This window comes from Acanthochromis polyacanthus, chromosome 14, assembly GCF_021347895.1.
Source record: "Acanthochromis polyacanthus isolate Apoly-LR-REF ecotype Palm Island chromosome 14, KAUST_Apoly_ChrSc, whole genome shotgun sequence".
NCBI classification, from domain to species: Eukaryota; Metazoa; Chordata; class Actinopteri; family Pomacentridae; genus Acanthochromis; species Acanthochromis polyacanthus.
The window spans coordinates 29,189,538-29,214,209 of NC_067126.1; the positions used below are offsets into that span (position 1 = coordinate 29,189,538).

Consider the following 24,672-nt stretch of genomic DNA (forward strand, 5'->3'; position numbering starts at 1 on the left):
TTTTTAAAAACAAAAGTGCTTCACAAAGCAGCAAAACAAAACTGAAGAAAATCATAATATCAGACTTTAAAAGACAGATAAAAACACAATTTGATGCATAAAAACCAATGCGGTGTTGGGAAAATGTGAAAATATCATTGAAAGAAATAAAAGAATGACATTAAAACTCAAATAAAATCAGGAAAGACTGCCAAAAAAGGAATTAAAGGAATTCACTGACTCAACTGACCTAATTTCCTTGGGCAAATCATTTCAGAACCTCGGGGCCATCAGTGAAAATGCTCTGACCCTTTTAGCTTGAGCTGCATCTCTGGAAGAGACAAAAGACTTATGCCTGTGGATCTTAAAGTAAGCCCTGCGACAGACTGGCGACCTGTTCAGGGTGTCCCCTGCCTTCGCCTGAGTCAGCTGAGATAGGCTCCAGCACCCCCCTCGACCCTAGTGAGGATAAAGCGGTGTATAGAGAATGGATGGATGGATGGATCTTAAAGTATACTCCAGTGGATAAGGTAGTAAAATGTCAGAGATGTGGCTGGGAAAGAGACCGCAAAGGGCCTTAAAAACATACTTAAGCTTTAAAACCAGCCAGACACTTTTCTCCTTTACAGTCTAGTCAATCAATAGGTTTTTTCAGGAAAGGAAAAGGGCGTGATAAGATAAAAGTGTGTCCTTAAAAGTTAAGAAAGATGATACTTTTGAAGAAAGTCTATATCTATCTATCTATCTATCTATCTATCTATCTATCTATCTATCTATCTATCTATCTATCTATCTATCTATCTATCTATCTATCTATCTATCTATCTATCTATCTATCTATCTATCATTTAAAATATCTAATTTAGTAAAGAAAAAAACAGGGGATGAGGAGGTTGGGGTACTTTGGGCTGACTTTAATTGTCCTTATTTTGCATTTTTATTACTACTATTGCTCTATGCTTTTCTATTTATTTATTAGTTCATCTTAAATATATTTGTTTATCTTTTATATTAATTTATGAGTGGTTTTCATTATTCTATTATCTATCAGTATTTTTCTTTATTTCTGAAGTCTTAGCGGGAACAGCAGAGAGGAAGATCACACATTATTACCTCAGTCTGTGCACAGAGTCGTATGAAACGCTGGAGGGCGTTTGACCTACATCTGATTTTTGCATTTCATCGGTCTGACTCATCAGTCTTAATCTCGCAAATACCATTCTGACTGTTAGATACAGGCAGAGTGTGTTTCTTTAAACATATATACTGTAATTTGCAGTGAGAAACAACCAATAATAGATTCGTGTAAAGCTGTTTAGGATAACTGCGGAACGGTTCTTCTCACGGTAGACAGGAACCTTTTGTTGCTGTTCCGGCCAGTTAATGTTTCTTTCCGGAGCCATAACAGAGTGACACACAGTCTTTGGAAGAGGGAAGAAAGAAAATGGCAGGTACTAAAGTAAGTTATTTTCTGTTACAGTCCTTAAAGAAAGTATTTGTGCATATGTACAGCGTTTTAGAGAATTTCCTTTGATTTAAATTAGATTTTTTTTTTTTACATTTTACAAACAAATAATTGTGTTTAGTTGAACTTTACGTTAATGTTGGCGGCATGTTTGGACATGTTCAGCAGACGGCTGTCACACCCCCTATGTAATGTATACAAAGCTCAGGTTTTCCTAGTTTTAGCAACATGTGAAGAAATAGCCTGAAATTATGAATTAGAAATGTAAATTTTGTGTCTGTGCTCGAAGCCCTGACATGTCTGTCCTCTGCAGTCAGCTCTGGTTCTGTGCATGGATGTGGGCTTCTCCATGTCCAACTCTGGCCCGGGTGAAGAGCCTCCCTTTGAACTTGCCAAGAAAGTCATCCAGAAGTTTGTCCAGCGCCAGGTACACATTTATGAAACCAGACACAAGCTGCCGTCATGAGAGAGAAAGGTCACTGTCATCTTCAACACACACTGGACGTGTCTTTTGTCTTCTGTCAGGTTTTTGCAGAGACTAAGGATGAACTGGCCTTAGTTCTGTTTGGCACTGATGCCACCAAAAACCCTCTGGACAAGGACGACCAGTACCAGAACATCACAGTGCATCGTAGCCTCAAGGTACCCGACTTTGAGCTTTTGGTGGAGATTGAGAATCAAATCCAACCAGAGAACCAACAGGCTGATTGTATCCTTTCTGCTTAATAGTTTATAGTCGTTTCTAATTCTCTTGATTACTTTCAACTCTCTAAATGGTCTGGCTCCCCTTAATATTTCAGAACCTTTTATTCTACACCAATCTTATCAGATCAAATAATCATCTGATGTTAAAAAAAAGTCCAGTTTAAAACAAATGGGGATATATCTTTATTGTTTTAGCCCTAACAGTTTGGAACAAGCACCCCTCTGCTGTCAAAAATGTTCAGGCAGTGTCTCATTTCACAAAACGTAAAAAAAACACCTCTACGTACAAGTAGAATATTTTATGTCTTTTCTAATATTTCATTGCTGTCTTTCTGAAATTTTTCTGTCTTTTTTTAATGTTTTATTGACTTGTATTCAGTTCTTATTGTTGCTTTTTGATATGTTGTAACTCCAGTTTTGAAGCCACTGATGATCTGAGAATTGCCTCTTCATGCAGCACAACCCAAAGCTGAGGGGCCTGATGGCAAAAGCGGGGTCACCTTTCAATCTAGGCCTTGATAGCACACCTTGATTTGTTATCGGCCAAAACAGATATTCATGTCAGATAATTTACCCATTAACATTTTGTCAGCTTTAAAGTTTGCATGCGATGGCACAACGAAAGTTTGTGTGCCTTTGTTCCAAGTTACAAGACGTTACATCAAGATTAGGTGTGATATTAAGAAGCAGGTTTGCAGTTTTTTACCTGTTAATTTTCAAACTTTAGACATATTTTACTTGCTATAAACATTTCTACCTTTCTTGCCGGCCTTTAATTTATCCTGCACTGTTGCTCTTTCACTTTGTAGGGGCCAAAATCCACAGTCATAATTCAGTTAAAAAATGTATTCAAAAGTTCACTTGAAGGTTAAGTAGTTTGAAGTCTGAATCTGAGAGCTCAAGTTGTTAGTTAGTTGGTATGATTTAACCCAAAATCCCCTCTTTATGCTGCTGTGTTTTGACTGCTGCTCAGCAAGGAAACAATGTCAACAGAAAGGAAATTTTGTATTGAAACATTCCACGTTTGGGAGTTATTCACTCGATTTGATGAATTTGAGCTGCAGAAACTTTTTATTACCTTCACCTCCACTTTAAAAATAAAAAGATATAGAATGAGGACTAAAAAGTCTGCATGCCTTTACCTACATTTAGTAGCTTGTTAATGGAAATGTGAACCTTTAGTTTGACCTAAAGTTCCAGATATTCAGGCTGTAATTACAGGGTGACAAAAAAAACGGGAACTTTTTTACAATCCAATAAAACCAAGAGTGATGGAAGAAAAATATTTTAGTCGTAGTAATTGAAACCCTAAAACATGCCATTTAAGAAACAATGATGGAATTTTCATTTTTTAAAAATTACTTCCTGTAGATGGCGTCCTCATTCTTGAAATCTACCTGGGGCTATCTCAAGAATGAAGTGTACACAACTCGACCAAGAACTCTGGAAGAGTTAAAACAGAGAATTCAGGATGAAATTCACAGTATCCCAGCTGAGATGTTGCAGCGGTCAATGAGGAATCTCAACATCAGATTTCAAGAATGCATTCGTACAGGAGGACGCCATCTACAGGAAGTAATTTTAAAAAAATGAAAACTCCATCATTGTTTCTTAAATGGCATGTTTTAAGGTTGCAATTGCTATGAATAAAATATTTTTCTTCCACCGGATTGTTAAAAACTTTCCGTTTTTTTGTGCCACCATGTATATGAAACAGTTCAGTTGAAGTTAGTCTTTATATTTGCAAATGTGTGAACAATAAATGACAGGATTTTTAGCTTTTGACAATTATCAGCACAACTAGAATGAATTAGTTTTTGGGTTGACAAATATTTGATTGAAAAATTACTGTTACACTAATTGCTATTCAGCTTTTAATTTAGTACTGAACAGTGATGTAGTTGTGAGGGAAATATTTCATTGATACTTGTACTTGTTCCTCTTTGTGTACAACCTGATGCTCCCAAACTTTGCCTGAGAATTTACAAACTCCTTAACTCGTGTTTAACAGGGTTGGATGCCCTTGTAGTCTGCATGGATCTTCTTCAGACAGCAACAAAGTAAGAAACTACCTGCATTTCAAAATATATCTTGCGGTTTACAAAAAAAAAACCCCAGTCCATGCGTATCAGTGTTTGCTATATTACAGCAGTCTCTCCATTGTACCTTTTAAGGGTGAAGAAGTACGATCGTCTCAACATCGTCCTCCTGACTGACCTGAACACCCAGGCCAGCTCAGACAACCTGGACGTTATTATTGAAAACCTGAAACAAGCTGACATCACCCTGCAATTCTTGTAAGGTTCAAACAGATTCACAATGTGCATTTTCAAAGTTTATTGCTTTATGTGATAGAATAAGAAAATCAGATTGTAGAAGATTGTTTTTTTTCTCATTTGGTTGTTTTAACTGATTCATTTATAGCTTGAAAAGAGCAGAGCACGTACTGTTTATTGTAGCGTTTTGCTCTGCACACCCCCAAAGGAACACACCCTTTTCTTGATCTAATCAGTCATTTCTATTATTCCTTCTCAATTGATTTTTGTTATTTTGTTTTTTAAACTATAACCCTTCCAATTCCAGTTTGCCTTTCCCTCTGGAGGAGGAGGAGGAGGAGGAGGAAGGTCAAGGAGATGGAGACAGAAGAGGCCCTGGCCACCCAGGAACAGGTAAAGGTCTGTCCAGGGAACAAAAGAGCGGCCTGGAGATGGTGAGACATGTTATGCTAAGTCTGGATGAGGAGGACGGCCTGGATGAAGTTTACAGCTTCAGGTTAGAGGGCTTTTTGTCTCTCTCTACCCTTGTCTCGGTCTCTAAATCACATGGTTATTTCTACATTTATAAATAGTTATTGTTTGTACTAAATGATGCGATGTGGTCATGTTTTCCTCGTGCTTTACACCTGTCCTAGGGATGCAATCGAGCAGCTTTGTATGTTCAAGCGTATTGAGAGAAGACCCATGGCCTGGCCCTGTCAGCTGACCATTGGCAGCGCTCTCTCTATCCGTATCGTTGGCTACAAAGCAGTAAGTGGACTGTGAAAAGCACTTTGATAATACTTACATGCTTATTACACAAATTACTTGAATATCCATTATTTATTGACTGTATTAGAGAACCACCCTTCTAACATGTCTTAATCAAACAGCACTGTTCTACAGCTCTACTGTTGTTTTGCTGTAAATATTTTGGTATTGGGCTGTAGAGTTAACTGAATCATAATCACAATCACAGTTTGGCTTCCCACTTTCAAATGGACATCGACGCCTGTGATATTGATGTTTGAATGCATGCTGTGTTTATAGAAAACAGCCTGTGTAGAAACTAAAAGACTTCAGGTGAGGTAAATCTGACAGTAGACTGCCTTTTTTCATCCTCTTCAAGGTAATTTGTAGTCATTCAAAGTAAGATTTTGTCATGCAATTGTTGTTTGCAGTGCTGTGACTGAGTAGAGAGACCAGAGAATTCTCAAGCTAGCATCACTGTAGGAGTAGAAGAAATCTGTGAATTGTATTCTCTATTGACAAGCATGCTCAGCCAGTGAGGCATTTTGGATATAATTACATTTATATAATAACATTTTTATTCTGCATCTAGGAGATGCCCTAAATTTGTGAACAATCCGAGGAGCTTCAGTAGAAAGCAGCTGCTCTTCTCTTTTAGGTTCTTGAAGACATTTCATCTCTCCAGGATCAGTTGCTTTCTGCTGAAGCTCCTAGAATTTACAGTGACCTGGTTGACTGAAAATCGCCAAAGATATCACAGCATAATTGTTACCTTAATATTTATGAGAATATTTCAGATTATTGTTTGACCATAATCAATCAGCCCTACTCCAGTGGTTTTTACCTAAAGTTTAACTTCATTTTCCTACCTGTCTCCTTCTTGGTTACTGCAACTGGACAAATCTAGATCCAGTCTGACATTTTTTATAACATTTCATGCAAACGTACAGAAGATGACTCGTCAGCAATAGAGTAATAATGAAGAATTTCAGACAAACAATACTGAAGCTCTGCAAGCAAGGTCAAGAGTTTTCTCCTTCAGGGATCTTACTTATTATGCTCACTAGGTGACTGAGGAGAAACTGAAGAAAATGTGGATTACAGTTGACGCCCAATCGAACAAGAGAGATGACGTGAAGAGAGAGACTGTCTACTGCCTGGACGATGACAATGAGACGGAGGTGCAGAAGGATGACATCATTCAAGGTGAGGAAGCGGCTTGAAAGCGATGGCGCTCGGTGTTGTCGCACCTGGTTTTTCTGAACACCTCCTGAAAACAGACTGACTTCTTTTAAATCTTTTTCTTCTCTGCTCGCAGGTTTTCGTTACGGAAGTGACATTGTTCCGTTCTCCAAAGTTGATCAAGATCAGATGAAATACAAACACGATGGGAAGTGTTTCGCTGTACTGGGCTTCGCCAAACAGAGCATGGTATTCTACCTTTTTATGATGCCACTGTAATTAGTCTGAAAAGATAAAGATATCTACATCTAAAATTTAAAGCTGCGCATGTTTGTTTTCCTTTTTGCTTCATGTTTGTCAATTCTCTTTTATTATTTATGTAATGCCTGCAGGTACAACGCCATCAGTTCATGGGAAATCAGGTTGTCAAGATGTTTGCTGCCAAGAATGATGAGGTGAGCATGGAGAGAACTGCTGCATTCCTGTTGACTACTTGTTGATAGTGACTAGTTTTGTCTATCTCTTCTTTTCTGTCTGAGCAGCATGCAGGAGTGGCGCTGTCCGCTCTTATCCGGGCGCTGGATGAACTTCAAATGGTGGCCGTTGTGCGTTATGCTTACGACAGGCGCAGCAACCCTCAAGTGGGCGCCGCTTTCCCATGTATCAAGCAGGACTATGAGGTGAAAATGTGGATCTAAAGTTGCTACTTTCAAGCATAGTTACTGATTCTTTGTCACACGGAATTAACAATCCCTCTCTTACCCTCTGTAGTGTTTGATGTACGTGCAGCTGCCCTTCATGGAAGACCTCAGACATTTTACATTTCCTTCTCTTGAAAACAAAAAGCTCACTCCATCAGGTACTTCTCCTGCATGTCGTGTTCATGTTATGCTTTTTGGATACTTTGCTTGTTTTTGTTGTGCAGCCTTTTGTGCGTGTTATTTTCTCCCTAAAAAAAAGACTCCTTCCATTGCATATTTGTATCATTAAATGAGACATTTGCAAAACTCCGACCTCATGACTACTTTGGTTTGACATCAGACAAAGAATGAGCAGCTTCCTCACAGTCCTCTGTTATTTCCTCACAGTATGTAACCAACATTACCTTGCTATTTTTGGAGCTGACTGGACGGCAAGTAAATAGAGGTGCTGCAATCTTAGAAAAAGTATGTGTTATTTTTAACATTAAAGCATGTGAGTGCATTCTAGTAGACCCCCAAATATAATATCAGCATGTAAATGTCCATAATATGGGCTCTTTAAAGCTTTTATGTTTCAGTATGAAGCACCTCAAGGAACTGACTTATCACACACTCACTAACTGCTGATTCTCCACAGTCTGCATTGTCACAGCAGCACATAAAGTATATAGACAGTGTTTAAATATATATTGCCACCTTCAATTGCAAAATGTGTAAACTCTATATAGCCATGTTACCTTGCATGTAGCTGGTACACATACATCACTGTGTCTACGGCTGCAGTTCATAACTGCTGCCGATCCCCTCCAGGCATGCTGGAAGATGTATAAAATACTGTACTTTGAATAATAATAACACAAGTTTATGTTTTTTTCATTCAGGAAGCTGGTCAGAAAATGATATCTACTCCTCCTTTTTAATTAGAACAGAATACATGAATACGCAAATAAACGCAGCACACCACTGATTCTGGGTGTTTGTGCAATGCAGGATAAAAGTTTCAATCTACCATTTGCGTGGGTCACCTATTGGACCCTGATTGGATTCCTTGCAGATGCACACTGTAAACTTGGATTTTCGGTGAGCTCAGACAAACTTGCAGGAGATTTAGAAAGCTGTCATCTAGTGCTAAACTCTTCACATGCATCGCTCTGCACAGTGAGGTTTCATCACTTTTACTTGTATATATTTGGGTCAGATTCAGATTTGCAGGTGTGATGCAGCTCTACATCACTGACACGGAATATCTGTGTTTACAGAGAAGTAAGTGAGAAGGCCATATACATAGATGAATGAGCTTGAATGTTGCTGTTCTGTGATTCCTCCAGACGCTCAGCTGTCTGCTGTAGACGCTCTCATTGACTCTATGATGCTGGTCAAAGAAGATGAGAATGGAGAGCAGAAGGACTTGTTCAAGCCCCACAACATTCCCAACCCTGCCTTCCAAAGGCACTTCCAGGTACTGCAACTCACTTTGAATTAAAGAGACTCAGTTACTTCTGAGTTGAGGCATATGGCAAATATTTTAAGGAGATCATGGTGTCTTTTTTAAAGAAAGAAAAGGCTTTCATCTGCCTGATGAGAGTTTAGTCAGCTAACAGTAGTTGAAATTTAACCGAAATTTCTTTTTTTTAAAATCACTGTTTGTTTTATCTCGCCTACCAACCTCTCTTTAGTGTCTGCATCATCGGGCAGTGAGCCCTGGTACACCTCTTCCCGCCATGGAGCCATGGCTGCAGGCTGCTCTAGATCGCCCTGAGGTCATTGGAGAACGCTGCCGGGCTCCACTAGAAGAGATGAAGAGGAAGTTCCCTCTCACTGAAGTTGAAAAGAAAAAGAAACTGAAGACTAGCGCTCAGATTTTTGGCAAAGAGTAAGTTTAGATTCAGTATGTTGGTGGCTCTTTGAATGTCAAGGGCAAGGTTATGTATTGAAAAGTATTTATATCGTGAAAAATATTAATATAGAAGACAGCATTAAAAACTGTGAAGTGGAATTATGGAGATTTCACTTTATTTGTCTGTCTTGCAGGAGTCTTTTGTAAGTGTGTGGCTGGGTTAGACTGACATTTTCTGATTACAAACTGTTAAAAGTCGAAAATTGTTTTCAAGATTCTAACCAGCCTCCTCTGTCATTTGTAGCGCTGAAGAGTCGGATGCCAAGAATGTTAAAGACGAGGCAGAGGAGGAGTATAACCTGGCTGACATTGCTGAAGGCTCTGTCACCTCGGTGAGAATCAGAGGAGCTGGAAGGCACAATAATCATTTAAAAATCTACTCCAGAAAAGTGCTCCACTGTTTGTTTTTACCAGATGTATTTTAAATTTGCATTTCACTGACTAAACAGGTTGGAAGTGTGGATCCAGCCCGAGACTTCCGTGCACTGATCAAGCAGAAGAGTCTTCCGTTCGGAGAAGGTGAGGTCCAGTCTTCCAGTCTTTCTCTGACCAGCTGCCCAGATAAACTTGTTTTCTGGTTATATTCTAAATCATCATGACTCATGTTCAGCCCTTGTAATTGTGTTTATCTCTTTGTTTGGTTGTGATGACCCCCGTGTCCTTCCAGTCTGTCAGCAACTGACTCGCAGGATAGAGCAGTTGCTTAGCAACAAGGACACACTGTACTACATGAAAAGTATCACCTGTATCCAGGCTTTCAGAGAGCAGTCAGTTAAGGTAAATAAACATCCTCCATTTGGAAAGTACGTGATGATGTGGTGGCTTCTGTTGAGACATGCAGTTTGGCTTTTCTATGGAGATTATGAGTCCTGAGAAGATTACAATGAGTCTGTTTCTTTTCTTGGGACTAGAGCAGAGCTCGCTTATTGTGCAAGTATGTGCTTATGTCTCTGCATGTAGATGTGAGCCTTTACAAGACCCTTAAATGGAATTTGAATGTTTCATATCTTTTTTCATTCAGCTGGGGAGTGCTGATCTGTACAATAGCTACCTCCAGTCCCTGAAAAGGAGCATCGAAAACAGGGGGCTGGAAGTCTTCTGGGACCTGCTTGTTCAAGGTATGATAATCCTCTTTACTTGGAGCTGCAGGATTTCTTTTAAATCATTCCTCCCCTGAGATGAGATGAAAGTTCCACATAATTTGGGTGCTAAACAAGTAAATGAGATGAAAATGAAAATGACTACGTAAAGCAAATCGCAGCACAAGTCTGTTCAAGAATTTAGAGTTTGTCTTAATTCTTGGTGTTTGATGGACAGATGCTGTGACTCTGATCAGCAAAGACGAGGTGGAAGGAAGCACCATATCCAAAACTGAAGCCAATCAGGTGATATGTTTATGTGTTACATATATGAATTCTAACAGATCTTAGGCCTGTCCTTTTTACTGAATGAAACCTACTCTGTCCTCAGTTCCTGGTTGTTGAGGAGAAGAAAGAGGAGGCAGCTGCGCCACAGGTTGAAGATACTGGAGATGTTGATGACTTGGTAAGTGTTTGTTCTTTTTTAAATACTCAGACAGCCTTTTTTATCTTTGAATATTTATATGACTGTTGAGACTCAAGCTCAAAGCTGTTTCTAGTGTATTTATAGGATGTAACAGCCTGTGTGTGATGATGTCCTAGTCTTTTTAAGTCCTCAGATACATGTTTTTTGTTTTCTTCCTTTGCAGCTGGACATGATGTAAGAAGGGAGGCAGTAGGAGTGTCTACACTGGACTTCAGAGAAATTACAAGAATGCACCCTGACAGCAGACCAAACCACTTTAGCCGTCCTTTGTTCTTTCCTAAACTTTGGAGACCAATGAAAGTTTTGCAACTAGTGATATTCAGTAAGTGCATGCATACTGTACTGGACAGTGTTTAACTCAGCTGTAGTTTCCACATGCTTTATAAAAACACTTTTTTTTAGAATTCACCAAAACTATTCAATGTACTTCAGGCCAGTGATTTATGTATTTTTGCTATAATTGTCAGAATTACAGTAACTTCTATGAATCTTGCTCTAATTCAATTTGCAGTCTTGCTGGATACTTGAGATGTTTGTGCACTAGAAACCTTTAGGACTTGACAGAAGACAGCATTGCTATGTCTTCTAAACTGCAGGTTTATTATGTCAAAACAGTAAAGCTTAATGGTTGATAAAGAATGCATGGCTTGTATTATATTTCTTTATCACAAATTACCAAAGATGAATACAGTTGTTTATTTTTTTTCTTACAAAATGGCATAAAGCACAATGCTGTGACATTATTTGCCCCCTATAGCAGAATGGTAATTAGGTGCAATGAAACAATTCTACACAGCCCTGTGTTGGTGCTAGAGAATGAGTGTGTAGCATTTAGAGGTTCTATTGGCAGAAATGGAGTGCATCTGCAACTGTAAATCAATGGGTTTCTATTAGCTTACAAAGAACATTTCATATCTACAAAGTGAACAAGTCCTCTGACTGCAATGTCATATTTCTAGAGTTGCCCAGAACAGACAGTCCCATCACTTGCTCCAAAGAGGGTCTTGTACTTTTTTCGGCTTAAGTGATAGCTATCATGCATCCTCAGTGTGAGATGCCACTAAATCCTACACACTCCTCTTTAGTTGGTAAATACACCAGATTGAAATAAACTGGAATTATCCTTTAAAACGCTAGGTTAACATCTGTAGCACCAGTATAATGCTCACATGAGCAGGGATCCTCTTTAACACACCCACCGGATGAAACGGTCAAAGAACGTGGAGTCAAGCAGCTCACTTGATTTTCGTATTTTGAAAATGGCGTCGCGGTCCTCCATTACCAGTTTCATTAGGACTCCTTGGTCGATGTCACTTCCTGGCGCAATCACCATGGGGACGACCTGCTGCCCACGCATGGCACTAACCGCCTCGTCCAGGTTGCTGCTATTTGTGATGCCATCTGTGATGAAAACAAATGAGAGCTCGGCGTAGCGTCTCGTTTGGCGACTATTTCCTCTACCCAAGATGTTGTCGATGGTGTGGAAGATGGCGGGCCCCACGCTTGAGGAAGAGTCCAGATAAGGTAAGGCTCTTATACCGTTAGCAATGATGACCGGGTCATGTGTGAGCTGGAAGGCCACCCGATTCTCGTTTTCCTTGCCAAACTCTGTCAGTGCCAGACGGGCTCGCATTTGATCAGACCTGCTCCTGGCCAGTCCCAGTCTGTCTGCCACCTTCTGCACAAATTCTCGAACATAGTGGAAGGTCTCTGGGCCGAGGCGCTCTGAGCCATCTAATAGAAATACCAAGTCCACTGGACGCCCCACACATGGCGCTAAATCAGGGCCTACAATGACAGAAAACAAATCAGTTACTGAGGTGCACTTAATGCCAGCACTACACCAATACTCTGCCCTTTAATAAAAACCTACCATTGTAACAGGGGAGATCAGGGCACTTAATTTCTGGATCTGGAAGGAAAATCAAACATAGGTTATATAAATCATGGAAGATTCACTATTGCCATCCTGCTGAGTGTATGGGGGCAGACTTACTGGGACACAGCACAGTTTCCATTTCATTTATGACGTCCTCAGCTATCAAGTCAGCGTAGCGCCTCATCGCTTTGGTTCCATTTGCATTGCCGCATGTCATAGACAGCAGAGTCTCGTTATCAGATTTGTGGTGAAACATGTCACCAACCCCAATGGCTTTGACAACCACATTGTTGTCGCAAAGCAACCGGAGATGTTCTTCCTTATCATGTACTTTGTCATAGCGACCGTCTGTGATCACGATCGCATTTACTCTTGCTCCCGCCCTCCTGCTGGCCTTGATGAAGGTATCATAGGTGAACTTGATAGCTGACGGCGTGTAAGTGCCCCCAGCAATCCACTTTAGGTTCTGCACTGCCGTTTTCAAGGCAGACAAGGAGTTTATGGTTGAGTCGTTGAGATGGATAGCCTCAAAGGTCCCCAAGTGGCTGAATTGTACAACTCCCACTCTTGTGCCTGGAAGATATAGTGACATGTCAGACATCAATTTGCAGGTTCAGTTTTAAATAATAAGGCTTTGTACTTCTAATTGTCAAGAAATGCCACGAAACTCTGGCATTGTCTTCAAATCTTTTAAGACTGAACCGGAAATGTACCTTTTTTTTTTTCTTTTTTTTTTGCAAATCAAGCAAATGGAAACTGGGCATTTGTTGTGGGCTACTTTAAAGCAAGACAGTTGCACTCAATCAAACTAGTGTGTTTCCTTTTGGTTTCATGTAGTTCTGTGGCACAGAATAGAAAAACATCAGTAATACTTCAGCTGCTTAAAAGAATGAATGCATTTTTTAAAAAATATATGAACTTTTTTAAAACAAATTTTTAAGAGGCATTACTCAGCAATTTTTAAATTTAAATAATGTGATACTTTGGCATTGTGTTTAAATCAGGCTGAAATATGAGCTTATTACACTTTTGATGGCTGAAGATATACAACAACAATCAGTATTCAGCTGTTACTGTACAGTCCTAACCTAATTTTTTACCATAATTGTATATTATGCGGCAGATTAAGTAAATCGCTCTTTGATGAAGGTTAATCCAATACAACCGTTCCTTGCTACAGTGGAGTTGATGCGGTCTTTTTGCTTGACTGTACCTGTTGGTGACGCAGGGTCAGAGGCCATAGATCCCAGTCTTTTGACGGTGTTGATGACAAACTGCTTCTCCAGGGTGAAATTACTTTCACCGATACTCTCTGAGCTGTCGATTACAAAAATAATGTCCAGAGCTCCACACTGCTTCTCGCAGTCTGAGAGAAATGACAAGAAGAGACTCAGCATTTTAAGCAAATATGAACCTTTCCTTTATACCATGAGCCTGAGTTTAAGCGGAGATGACATTACCACAACAACCACACATCTCTCTGACGTAAGTCATGACGTCGCAGTCCTGCGGTGACACACACGTATGTTAGAAGCAACACATCCAAGAGAATATAATATGATATGATTTCAAATCTGAAGTGCTTAAAGTTCACTCACAGTGAGGCCAGGATCGCCCGGAGGTCCCGGATCCCCCTGCACACACAACAAAGAGAGCAATGCAGCTGGATCACATGTTTGCATGCACAGTCAAGTCATCATTTCAGTGGTTGTGCTTTTGCTTACTTTAGGTCCACCGGGTCCTTTGGGTCCTCTAGGTCCTGGCTCCCCCGGCTGGCCTGGTCCCCCCTAAACACAAAACATTTTTCAGTGGAAGTGACTCATTTTTCTGAAGAATAATACTTCTAGCTCTATTTTTTTTAAGTATCCTGCAAAGGACTTCCACAGAATATTTCAAGCTGTTTTAATTACCAGCCACGACAGTGTAGGCGGTATTATTTTCACCATGTGAGCCTGTGAGAGTGTGTTTTCAGTACTGTGGCAGGTGTCTGTGTGTATGTCTGTGGACAGGTTTTCTCAACATGATAGCATCTCAAATTTACAAGATTCAGTCATAAAACATCAAACTGTGTAGGTGTGTAGTTTAGATCAGAATGAAGTTCAACAACGGAGGTGGTCCAGGGATTCACTGAGTGTCACGGGTCAGAATAGTAACATGTTGACATGGGCAGTTCGTGTGGTCCCATCTTGAAATGATCTGTAGCTTCTTTTACTGTTGGTTTGTGGAGCGTTTCTTAAGAACTAAATGCCCCAGAGGCAACATGAATAATTCAACAAAACATTAACCCTCGTGTCGTCCTGTGGGTCAAAATTGACCCGTTTTAGTTTGAAAATGTGGAGAAAATATATATTTTACCTGTGAAACTTCTGATGTCCACATTTTCAACATTTTTGGGAAATCTTTGAATATTTTTTGGTGGAAAAAAAGAAATGTTAAAAATGTTTCTTAAGAACATTTGCAAAAAAAAAAATCAGTAAGGTAGATTTTTTTGTGAATGTTCTTAAAGAAAATATTGGAAGTTTCACTGATATATATGTTACACTTTTGATATTTTTAGGATTTTTTTGGAAGATTTTTACTTTTTTTTTGAAAATATTTACAAAAACTTCCTGCCAAATTTGGGGGATTTTTTATATAAAACTTATAAGGGAAACTTTTAAGGAATTATTGGAATTTTCTTCCTGAAGGTTTTTGCAACTTTACAGCAATTTGGGATTTTTTTTTTGCAGAATTTTTGGATTTTTTTCAGACATAGAATCAATATTTGATGGTGACCATAAATGAGGACAACAGGAGGGTTAAAAACTGTAGTTTGAGTTATTAAGTGAAAATGACCAAGAGAAATGACACCTCACTGGTCCAGCAGGTGCTACAAGATCCACATTGCTGCTGAGTGCTGAATGAAAAACTGCACCTGGTAAAATCTCGGCTCACTTCACAGCTTTCTTTCTCCGCTTAAGTCATAAAGAACACATGTTTATTTTCTGAGCCATATCTTCCCACTGTCACTCAAGTTGGTATAAGGGAAAGGCATATGCTTATATTCTACAGTACATATCACTCAAAGTACAATACAATACTGTCATTCATTCCCCCCCCCACATAACGTCAAGAAACCTACCCATGCATTACAGATGGTCTCAATTTCATCAGCTGAGGTTTCGACTGCATCTCTGAGATTTCTGCTTTAATCTCAATACAACAGATGTGGATAAAAGTGGATTTGTGGTTGACATATCACTCTGAAACTCAACAACAACTCATTCCAGAAACAATGTCCCAGAAGAATACAGGCCGGCTACTGAAGAATTTTTCTTTGGAACTACATTCTACTGAAGAAATCGGCCCACTGAAAAGTGATCACAGTTCTGTGTAGTGTCCTGGGCACCTGGGTTTTGGAAACAGGCTCAATTCACTTGTGCTCTTATGGTGGCAGAAATCTCATATAGACATCTGACACTCTGCAAATTTTTTTTTTTAAATCACACGGGAAGTATACATTTTAAGATAATTCCCTTTGGCACTAGAGTTACATGAATACCAACCTCTGTTTTCCTGTTTTCCTACCTAATCAAAACCCAGGATCTCTGATTAACACCCAATTCCATCTTCACTTAAAAAAAAACAACAACACATTTTGTCATTAATCTTACTCGATCTCCTGGCGTTCCTTTATTCCCATATTCTCCTTTGGCCCCACATTCACCTCTGCTTCCTCTGAGTCCTTTACTGCCTTTTCCACCTTTTTCTCCCTGAAAGAGCAAAATGACTTTCAAGCAAAATATTAAACCCTCTGAACCCCAATACCCACCAACAGGTTTCAAAAGTGTGTTATCTTACACCGTTTATCAGGCTCAGAAACTGCAAAAACAGAGAAGCTTTGCATTTTCCACTCTCTGACAGCCCGTGAGCTACTCGTCTGTCGGTCAAATACAGGCTTAAAATTGTGATATTTCATCTAATTATGAATTCATTCTGTGGAAAAACAAAAAATCCTGGGCTGCTCTGTGCAACCGTTGAGGCATTAGTGACTCAGCTGCGACAAATGTGAGAAAAAGTCTGGGATTTTGTCTCTATAAAGATGCAGGACTTTATAGTGCAATGATGAAAGGAGCCCACAGTGAGTAACAAGTGTAACAGCAGTGATAAAAAGGGGCCTGAACTGCTTGAGGTTCAGAGAGTTTAGGACATGCGTGACATTACAGTTGGTCCTCTTGGTCCTGGGTAGTTGAATCCTGGTCTTCCTTTGTCACCCTGAAGAAGACAAAAATAACATCAGTCACCATGATGTAGCATTTACACAGTATTTTAAACAAAACAAGTATTTTCACTCCTCACAATTGATCCTTTTGGCCCAGGGTCTCCTCTTCGTCCAGGATCTCCAGGATCTCCCACACTGCCCTGCAGCCACAGAGTATAAAAGCTGTATCAGCAATGAGCTCCAACAATCAGGAGCTGGCGCTGATGGTTATGTCATTATAAACAACACACTTGATCTCCAGGGGCCCCTGGCTCTCCTGACGGACCCCTCGGTCCTGGTAATCCTTGGTCTCCCTGGCAGAGATAGAAAGAACAGTAAGTCACTTCACTGGACATCACCTTGACTCCAGCCCCCACACACAGAATTACTCACACTCATGGATCTGGCAAAGCACAGTGTTGGACAAGTAATATTTTAAAAGGCTTAAAGTTTCAGAGCTTTTTCCTCAGAAAATGGGTTTTGATGATAACAGGCTGAGCTCAGGTTATTTTGGCAGCTGGTACATGAAGGCGTAGCTCCAGTATTGGACTTGTAACAACAGCTTGCCGAGTTCCTAAGAAGCTGCTGAGTCAACGCTTCACCAGAATCCACCACCGTGGTCTCCTCACCTTGGAGCCTTTGGGTCCGTCACCCCCTGGCTGACCTCTGCCTCCCAGAGGCCCTCGTTCTCCCTTTAAAATAAATGAATGTGTCAGAACTGGAAGCACGGCATTGATCATTGCCAAAGTATAAAACACAAAATTTTTGGGAAGCAATTATTCGATTCCAGTGAAATGTTTGGAGAATTTCCTGAGAATCTAAAGAAAAAGATCTTTGGCAACCAACAAAACATATGAATCCCAAGGAAAGAAAGTTTTCAGGGATTTCTCTGGAAGAGTAAAATCCAGCTGGGACTCGTCTCCATTTCTCACATTACTGAAATCTCATGTAAGGTCAGCACAAACATTGCCTGAAAGCATCTCAAAATAAATTATTTGGTTTTCAGATCAGCACCAGCAGTTCTCTCTCATGTTCTACTCCATGTTTTTTAACTTTACAACTCTAAAATGAGTCACATTCTAGATAAAAATCGAGTATTTTGTCTTTGGCGACTTTACCAGGTTAATTTTTCAAAAGTTGTGTTGCTGTCAAAACTGAAAACGGCACACAAATGAATGAAAAAACTAATTAAAGAATATGTTGTAACTCACCTTTATCCCTTTTAGCCCATTTGGTCCAGTTCCCCCCTTTGTTCCAGGGTCTCCTCTTCTCCCCTGTTCAAATGTATTTATAATTTTATGAAGATTTATCAAAAATTAGAGAAAATTCACAAAACGTTCTTAAATAAAAGTGTTTGTAATACCTCAAAGCCTTTTGGTCCAGGTGATCCTGGAGGCCCCTGTGAGAGTTATTAGTTTTATTTAAGAATCAACTTTAAATGTTAACTTCCTTTATATGGGAGTCAAGTATAATGAAAATAAATTCTGGTCTGTACCAGATTCCCCTTTTCCCCTGGTGGCCCCGGATTTCCAGGATTTCCAATGTCGCCCTACAGGACAGTGAATCAGGTTAGTTCATTTAGTTAAACAAAGGTAAATCTTTATTGTTTCTTTATGGGTTTTTTTAAAATGTATTTTTATTTGATGATTACCTTTGATCCTGGCTCACCCCTAGAGCCCTTGGATCCTGGCCTCCCAGGAATGCCTGGGGGACCCTAAACAAACACGAAAACAATTAAAATACAGAACTAAAGACATTGATCGATACAGTTTAGTTTCAAATGTGGAGTTCACAGGACTTGTAGAATAATGGATGTTTGACTCAATGGAAAAGTCAAAGGATTTGTAAAACATATAGTTGTAGCACAGAAACCAGGGCAAAGAAAAAAAATGAAGTATGTGTGCCCAGAATGTGATCTAATGTGAGATGTTTTTAATGCTTAAAATCTTTTTTTTGTCTTAAGTGATTAAAAACAAACAAATAATGGCTAGAATTTTGGCTTTGGAATTACTTATTTCATTGCACATTTGGGACAGAGCGGACCAACTATCTAGATCACTTGCTGGCTGGCTGTCTAGCTAGACCTACCAAGGCTACAGAAATATTTTTTGCCTTGATCTTTTCACTTAGACATGTAAGTGAAGACCAAATCTGGAGATATTTTTAAGTTTCTCATTTTGATATGATAAATAAAAAGACGAAGAAACACGTGACTTCCATTTTTGGTTTTCAAACAAAAAAAACCAACCAAAAAACAAAAAGCAGTAGCCGAGTTTTTCCGATTTTAATTTGGTTTAGTGGAATTACCTTTTTTGCTTTTGAATTACAAATGAATAAGGTATTATTTAAGATGACAATGAACATATTAGCTGAAGAGTTACAGCAACCGAATATAATGATTAAAAAAACTACAGAAATGTCAACAAACCAGACAAAAAGTAGCTACCAAGCTGCTGTGTTAGTTTTACTGGCCACTTGAGCTTTTGAAAAGGAACAATAAATGTTTGTACTGTTCTCCTTCTGGTCCCATAAAAGATAATTTCGCTCCCAGGGTAAAACATGTCCAGCTGGAACAGAGGATAGTATTTTCCTGTTTATGGATGCAACACAATACAGCTGCTAGCATAATGTTAGCAATAATCTGACGAGTTAGACTGACTAGAATAGAATCATTCATTGTCAGTGCAAATTCAGCCATGAAATGAACCAATAATCTGTTGGTGCATTCTAAGCAAACACGTTCCAAAAAATAGATGTTATGATATTTACTCTGAGATAAATATGGGATGATGCCTACAAGTTACAAGAAAATAAAAAAACCTGCTTCCTGTTTCCATCTTCACACACATAATAAATATTAAAATACTCCTACAGACCGCCTTTACTCACACTCAAGTCACTGTTTTGGAGATTTCATCTTTTTTGACAAGAGTGCTGTCAAACTCTAAATAAACCGCCACTTGAAGTGAATCTGCCTTCAATTCCTCCCTTTTCTTCTCTCTCTAAACACTAACATCTGCTTCCGTTTGCACTCCTAAAATCCAACATTTACAGCCTGTACCGTCTGAATGAAGTCTGTCATTGTACCACACAAGCCTTCTGCGTTAATGGGACTGTCCAAGTCATGCAGGTGTGTGGTGTTTTCCTAATTACACAGAAAAACTGTGTGCTTGTGCGGATCAATATGTCTGCTTTCCACCGGTGCCATTTTACTTTATTATTCAATCTGATGTTGTGTTCATAATTGCCGTCTCCTGTTTGCTGGTTATTTTGAGTAAACATCCCATTAATGTCATTTTCAGGTGACACACACTCCGAATTAGGAGCACTTTACGCTTTCACGACGACTGAAGAAATATGCAGATTTCAAAGATGTCGACTCCGGCACGTCAACTAACGGAAACTGGTATTGCTGCATTTTTAATGGCAAATTTTATTTCTCTATTTTTCTGGCTGGCGCAGAAAGCTGACACCTCCGTTCATAATTCAAAGATCTAATTGACTTGGCTGCTTGGAAAACAGCCGCCACTGAGCACAACATCAGACCTATAGTATATATATGTCCTATATACTCTATGAGCTAAAGACAGTGGAGCTGGATGGTGATTTTAAAGATCTTTAACCAGTCAGATTTAGTGAGGTTAAGCTTGATCCTGACCGAGTCCAACTTCTCTGTTGTTGTCAAAGATAATCCTGACAAAAGTATTGACCTGGCATAAATAAATGAGAAAAACTGGTTTATTTGACACAACTTTCTGACGTTGGATGACTGAAATCTATCCTGTCAAAACTCAGCCTTTCTAGTTGTAGCGTTTGGCGTGAGTGGTATATTTTTTGACAAGTAAAAATCATCACCAACAGTCAAACTGGATCATCACAGTCTTTCAGATTTGCCTTTTGAGCGCTCTGATTGCTTCAGTGTAATTCATCCATTTACTGCAAATATTGCACTCTGGCCAACACGTGTAGGATCCTTAAGACTCGTGTCGTCCTGTGGGTCAAATGGACCCGTTTTAAAGTTTGAAAATGTGGAGAAAAAAATATATATTTTCACTGTGAAATTTCTGATGCCCACATTTTCAATATTTTTGGGGAAATTTTTGAACATTTTTTGGTGGAAAAAAGAAATGTTAAAAAAATATTTCTATAAGAACACTCCTAAAAAAACCAACCAATTCAATTAATTTTGAATGTTCTTATAGAAAATATCAGAAGTTTTACTGATATGTATGTAATCAGATATTTTTAGGATTTTTGGGGGGAGATTTTAACTCATTTTTTTGAAAATATTTACAAGAACTTCTTGCCAAATTTGCAGGATTTTTTAAATAAAAGGGAAACTTTTAAGGAATTATTGAAATTTTCTTCCTGAAGGTTTTGCAAATTTCCTGAATTACATTTATCTGAGTTTTGATTCAAGTCATACCTTTTCCCCATCGTCTCCTCGTGGCCCAGATTCACCAGGTTCACCATCGTAGCCGTCTGCTCCCTTTCAAAGACGAAGACAAAATGATTCAGTAGTTTAATAAATCAGAAAAGCTTAAAATACTATTATATTGTGTACTTCAAAGACAATCTGTCGAATCTTTACAGCAATATAGATGATAAATTGTACAATTAAACTGCCACATGCACTATTTCATCTAACACATAAGACTAAATGAGATGGTTGATGATTTCACCTGGACTCAAATATTCCATATTTAACTTGTAGTCTGCCATGACAGTGAATATTATTTTAAAAATTAAATAAAACGCTTACCTTGTCGCCTGGATCACCTTTGCAACCAGCAGCTCCAATGCGGCCGATTTTACCCTGAAGATTTCCACAATTATATCAGATCAGTATACTGAACAGATTTGTTTCACAGTCTCACATCTTAGCGATAAACTCACCTTTTGTCCGTCAGTTCCGTTCTTGCCAGGTGAACCTTTCACACCCTGAGTGTTTGGACGTCGTAAAAAAAAAAAAAAGTGAGCCACATTGTGTAACACTGACAGCTCTGGATGTAATGTAGTGGAGTGTGAAAACATAGCATTAAAAGCTGCAATTTACCCTCACTCCAGCTAATCCGATCTCACCCTGTTGACATAAAAAAGACCCATTAATCTCACAGCTTTTTAGTCACTTTGACAGATGATCAAGAAATATAAAGATTCAGCTCCCACCTTGTCACCTTTAGCACCTTTATTTCCCTGTGGAAAAACAAATCAATGAGATAATAACTGATGACACATTATATGCAAAGCCAAAAATCATCAACCAGGCGGCGTCAGCAAACCTTTGGACCAGGGCCTCCAATTGGACCTTCAATACCAGGATCACCCTGAAATAAAATACATTACAGTCAGGAAATAATTATTGACACAAGGTTCTTAGTTGCTCGACATTGTTTCTACACACCTCTTTACCCTTTTCACCCTTTCTTCCAGGCTTGCCTTTCTCTCCTTTCATGCCCTATAAAATAAACAGAAATGTAGACAATTCAACAATATAGTCTTTGACACAGGCACAAATAAACAGGACTAACGTTTAACCCTTGTGTCGTCCTGCGGGTCAAAATTTCAATAAACTTCCGGTGTCCACATTTTCAACATTTTTGGGAAATCTTTGAACATTTCTTAGTGAAAAAAAAAGTCAAAAATGTTTCTTAAGAACATTCACCAAAAAAATCATTTTTGGTGAATGTTCTTAAGAAAATATGAGAAGTTTTACTGATAGATATGTAATCATTTTAGATGTTTTTTGGATTTTTTTGGAAGATTTTTACATTTTTAAAAAAAATATTTACAAGAACTTTCTCACCATATTTGGGTGATTTTTTTAAATAAAACTTTTCAGGAATTATTGGAATTTCCATCCTGAAGGTTTTGCAAATTTTCAGAAATTTGTGGGATTTTTTTTTGCTGAATTTTTGAATTTTTTTTCAGACAAAGAAACAATATTTTTTGGTGCCTATAAATGAAGACAACAGGAGGGTTAATATGTTTTTTTTTTTTTAACACTTACTTTTTGACCTGGAAACCCTTTTCTTCCAGGGACCCCAGGGATCCCAGGGCAGGGCAGTTTATAACACTACAGGATCAATGGAAAGAGGAAAACAAAATGTGGTGCAGCAGCAATTTGTACAAAACAAGACAAAATAATACAACAAGAAGTGATAATGCATTGACACCCCCATTAAAATATCACTGTTGATGATCATTCTTACCTGTAAATATGCTTGATATTTCTGTAAAAAAAGACAAGAATCAGTGAGAACACCTGATAATGATACTGAAAATGGAATATGAATCGAAATCTAAAACGTTAAGACAAGAAGTATAGATATTTCAGATCACCATGGCTTTTATGATCCGATCAATGGATGTAGTGTTTATCCTTAGGTTGTTGTCACGCAGCTCCACCACTATGTAATCGTCTCGGAACAGTTCGTAGGGAGAGCTGGCTATCTCCCTCATCCCCATTTCATCGATGACCCTGGTCGCTGCCACTGAGAATATCTGGATGTTTTTCTCCCGGGCCTCCTCCACTGCCATCTTGATCCCATGGCATGGATGTCCTGTCTCGTGACCATCAGTGATGACCACTGAGAAGAGGACGGGCTTGGGCTCGGCCCCTGTGTTGTGTTGGGTCACCAGCTGAGTCATGTTTCTGAGGGCGCAGTCGATGTAGGTGCCTTTGCCCAGGTAGATGATGTTTTGCAGACTCCTGATGAAGTTCTCTTTGGTGGTGAAATGGCTGAAGACCTTGACTTGCTGGGAGAAGTGAAGGCCTCCTATGGACCAAGAGATGTCCATCTGGCCCTTGTAATTCTCATCTTCGAGCTTCTGGACAAAGAGCTTTGTGAAGTCCTTGATGCTCTCCACCAGGCTGCCAGGAGGACTCTCCTGCAAGGCGATGGTCTCTGAAGTGTCGATGGTGAAAAACACCTTGATGGGACACTCGATTTTCTTGGCTGGAGGAGAGAACAGCAGCGAAAGAGTAAATAACTTTTACTGCGCTATTTGTGGTCTTTCACATTAATTACAAATGTAAGGCAGCAGGAGAATGGACTTTTTTTTAAATACAAACACAGGAATTATCTAAGTAGTTTAAATTCACTTTCATCGTTTTAAGGTTTGAACTCCATACTGTGTCTATATAAAAGTATTTACCACCGAGGAGGTTTTGTCCTTTTATGCTTTTCAGCTTTAAACCGTTATAATGTAAAATTACTACTTTTTTTTCTTAACAAGTATAAAAAAAAGGCTCTTTAATGTCAAAGCGAAGACAGATTCCTACAAAGTAATTAGCGGATGCACTGTCTCAAGTATTTTAGTAAACAGGTGATCCATTCTAAAGAGGGTGAACACATATGCAATCACTTATTTTACATTTTGTAATTAATTTACTGTTTTCACTCTGACATAGCCAGTTTTGTAAATTCCTGCATCTAAAAATTTGATAGAATTTTAAATTTCTCGATCATTATTCAGTGTTGTAAAGCAATATGATAATGACGCTGTGCAATTTAATAGAGATTTTGCTGTAAATATTTGTATTTTTCTTCTAGAAGGAGGAATTGTTTTCTATTTTCTGCTGTTATACTGTAAATTTCCCCACTGCAGGATCAACAAAGGTTTAATCTTTCTATCCATCTATCTACACACGTGGACAAAATTGTTGGTACCCCTCAGTTAAAGAAGGAAAAACCCACAATTCTCACTGAAATCACTTGAAACTCACAAAAGTAACAATAAATAAAAATTTATTGAAAATTAAATAATCAAAAACAGCCATTACTTTTGAATTGTTGATTAACATAATTATTTAAAAAAACAAACTAATGAAACAGGCCTGGACAAAAATGATGGTACCTCTATAAAAGATTGAAAACTATTTGACCAGAGTGACATGATTAACTCGGGTGTGTCATTTAATTGACATCACAGGTGTTTCCAAACTCATAATCAGTCAGTCTGCCTATTTAAAGGGAGACAAGTAGTCACCCTGCTGTTTGGTGAAAAGGTGTGTACCACACTGAACATGGACAACAGAAAGCGAAGGAGA

At 38.8% G+C, this 24,672-nt stretch overlaps 2 protein-coding genes across 4 annotated transcripts in view; one reads left to right on the forward strand and one right to left on the reverse strand.

Annotated features, from left to right (window-relative positions):
• The first annotated feature begins 1,300 nt into the window (after positions 1–1,300).
• xrcc5 (X-ray repair complementing defective repair in Chinese hamster cells 5) lies at positions 1,301–11,139 on the forward strand. Its single transcript, XM_022196155.2, has 21 exons — positions 1,301–1,438; positions 1,758–1,871; positions 1,970–2,153; positions 4,161–4,209; positions 4,324–4,446; positions 4,733–4,921; positions 5,061–5,175; positions 6,222–6,360; positions 6,473–6,585; positions 6,729–6,791; positions 6,879–7,016; positions 7,108–7,195; positions 8,366–8,496; positions 8,714–8,910; positions 9,179–9,266; positions 9,384–9,453; positions 9,602–9,711; positions 9,956–10,052; positions 10,252–10,319; positions 10,405–10,479; positions 10,664–11,139. Exons 1-21 carry the CDS (start codon positions 1,424–1,426, stop codon positions 10,676–10,678), a joined length of 2,181 nt encoding a protein of 726 aa, XP_022051847.2. The 5' UTR covers positions 1,301–1,423; the 3' UTR covers positions 10,679–11,139.
• LOC110952560 (collagen alpha-2(VI) chain-like) overlaps positions 11,082–24,672 on the reverse strand; it is a 32,104-nt gene continuing 18,513 nt past the window's right edge. For all 3 annotated transcript variants that reach the window (XM_051959091.1, XM_051959090.1, XM_051959092.1), the window contains 26 exons: positions 22,962–23,578; positions 22,832–22,852; positions 22,630–22,695; positions 22,024–22,077; positions 21,902–21,946; positions 21,789–21,815; positions 21,676–21,702; positions 21,516–21,560; positions 21,382–21,435; positions 21,046–21,108; positions 18,271–18,333; positions 18,115–18,168; positions 17,983–18,018; positions 17,831–17,893; positions 17,249–17,311; positions 16,871–16,933; positions 16,718–16,780; positions 16,583–16,633; positions 16,033–16,131; positions 14,104–14,166; positions 13,978–14,013; positions 13,840–13,885; positions 13,593–13,745; positions 12,497–12,952; positions 12,374–12,412; positions 11,082–12,288 (listed from right to left, as the gene is read on the reverse strand). In XM_051959091.1, the coding sequence (XP_051815051.1) occupies positions 11,687–12,288; positions 12,374–12,412; positions 12,497–12,952; positions 13,593–13,745; positions 13,840–13,885; positions 13,978–14,013; positions 14,104–14,166; positions 16,033–16,131; positions 16,583–16,633; positions 16,718–16,780; positions 16,871–16,933; positions 17,249–17,311; positions 17,831–17,893; positions 17,983–18,018; positions 18,115–18,168; positions 18,271–18,333; positions 21,046–21,108; positions 21,382–21,435; positions 21,516–21,560; positions 21,676–21,702; positions 21,789–21,815; positions 21,902–21,946; positions 22,024–22,077; positions 22,630–22,695; positions 22,832–22,852; positions 22,962–23,578 (2,969 nt within the window). In that variant the 3' untranslated portion in view covers positions 11,082–11,686. The remainder of the gene's footprint in view (positions 12,289–12,373; positions 12,413–12,496; positions 12,953–13,592; positions 13,746–13,839; positions 13,886–13,977; positions 14,014–14,103; positions 14,167–16,032; positions 16,132–16,582; positions 16,634–16,717; positions 16,781–16,870; positions 16,934–17,248; positions 17,312–17,830; positions 17,894–17,982; positions 18,019–18,114; positions 18,169–18,270; positions 18,334–21,045; positions 21,109–21,381; positions 21,436–21,515; positions 21,561–21,675; positions 21,703–21,788; positions 21,816–21,901; positions 21,947–22,023; positions 22,078–22,629; positions 22,696–22,831; positions 22,853–22,961; positions 23,579–24,672) is intronic.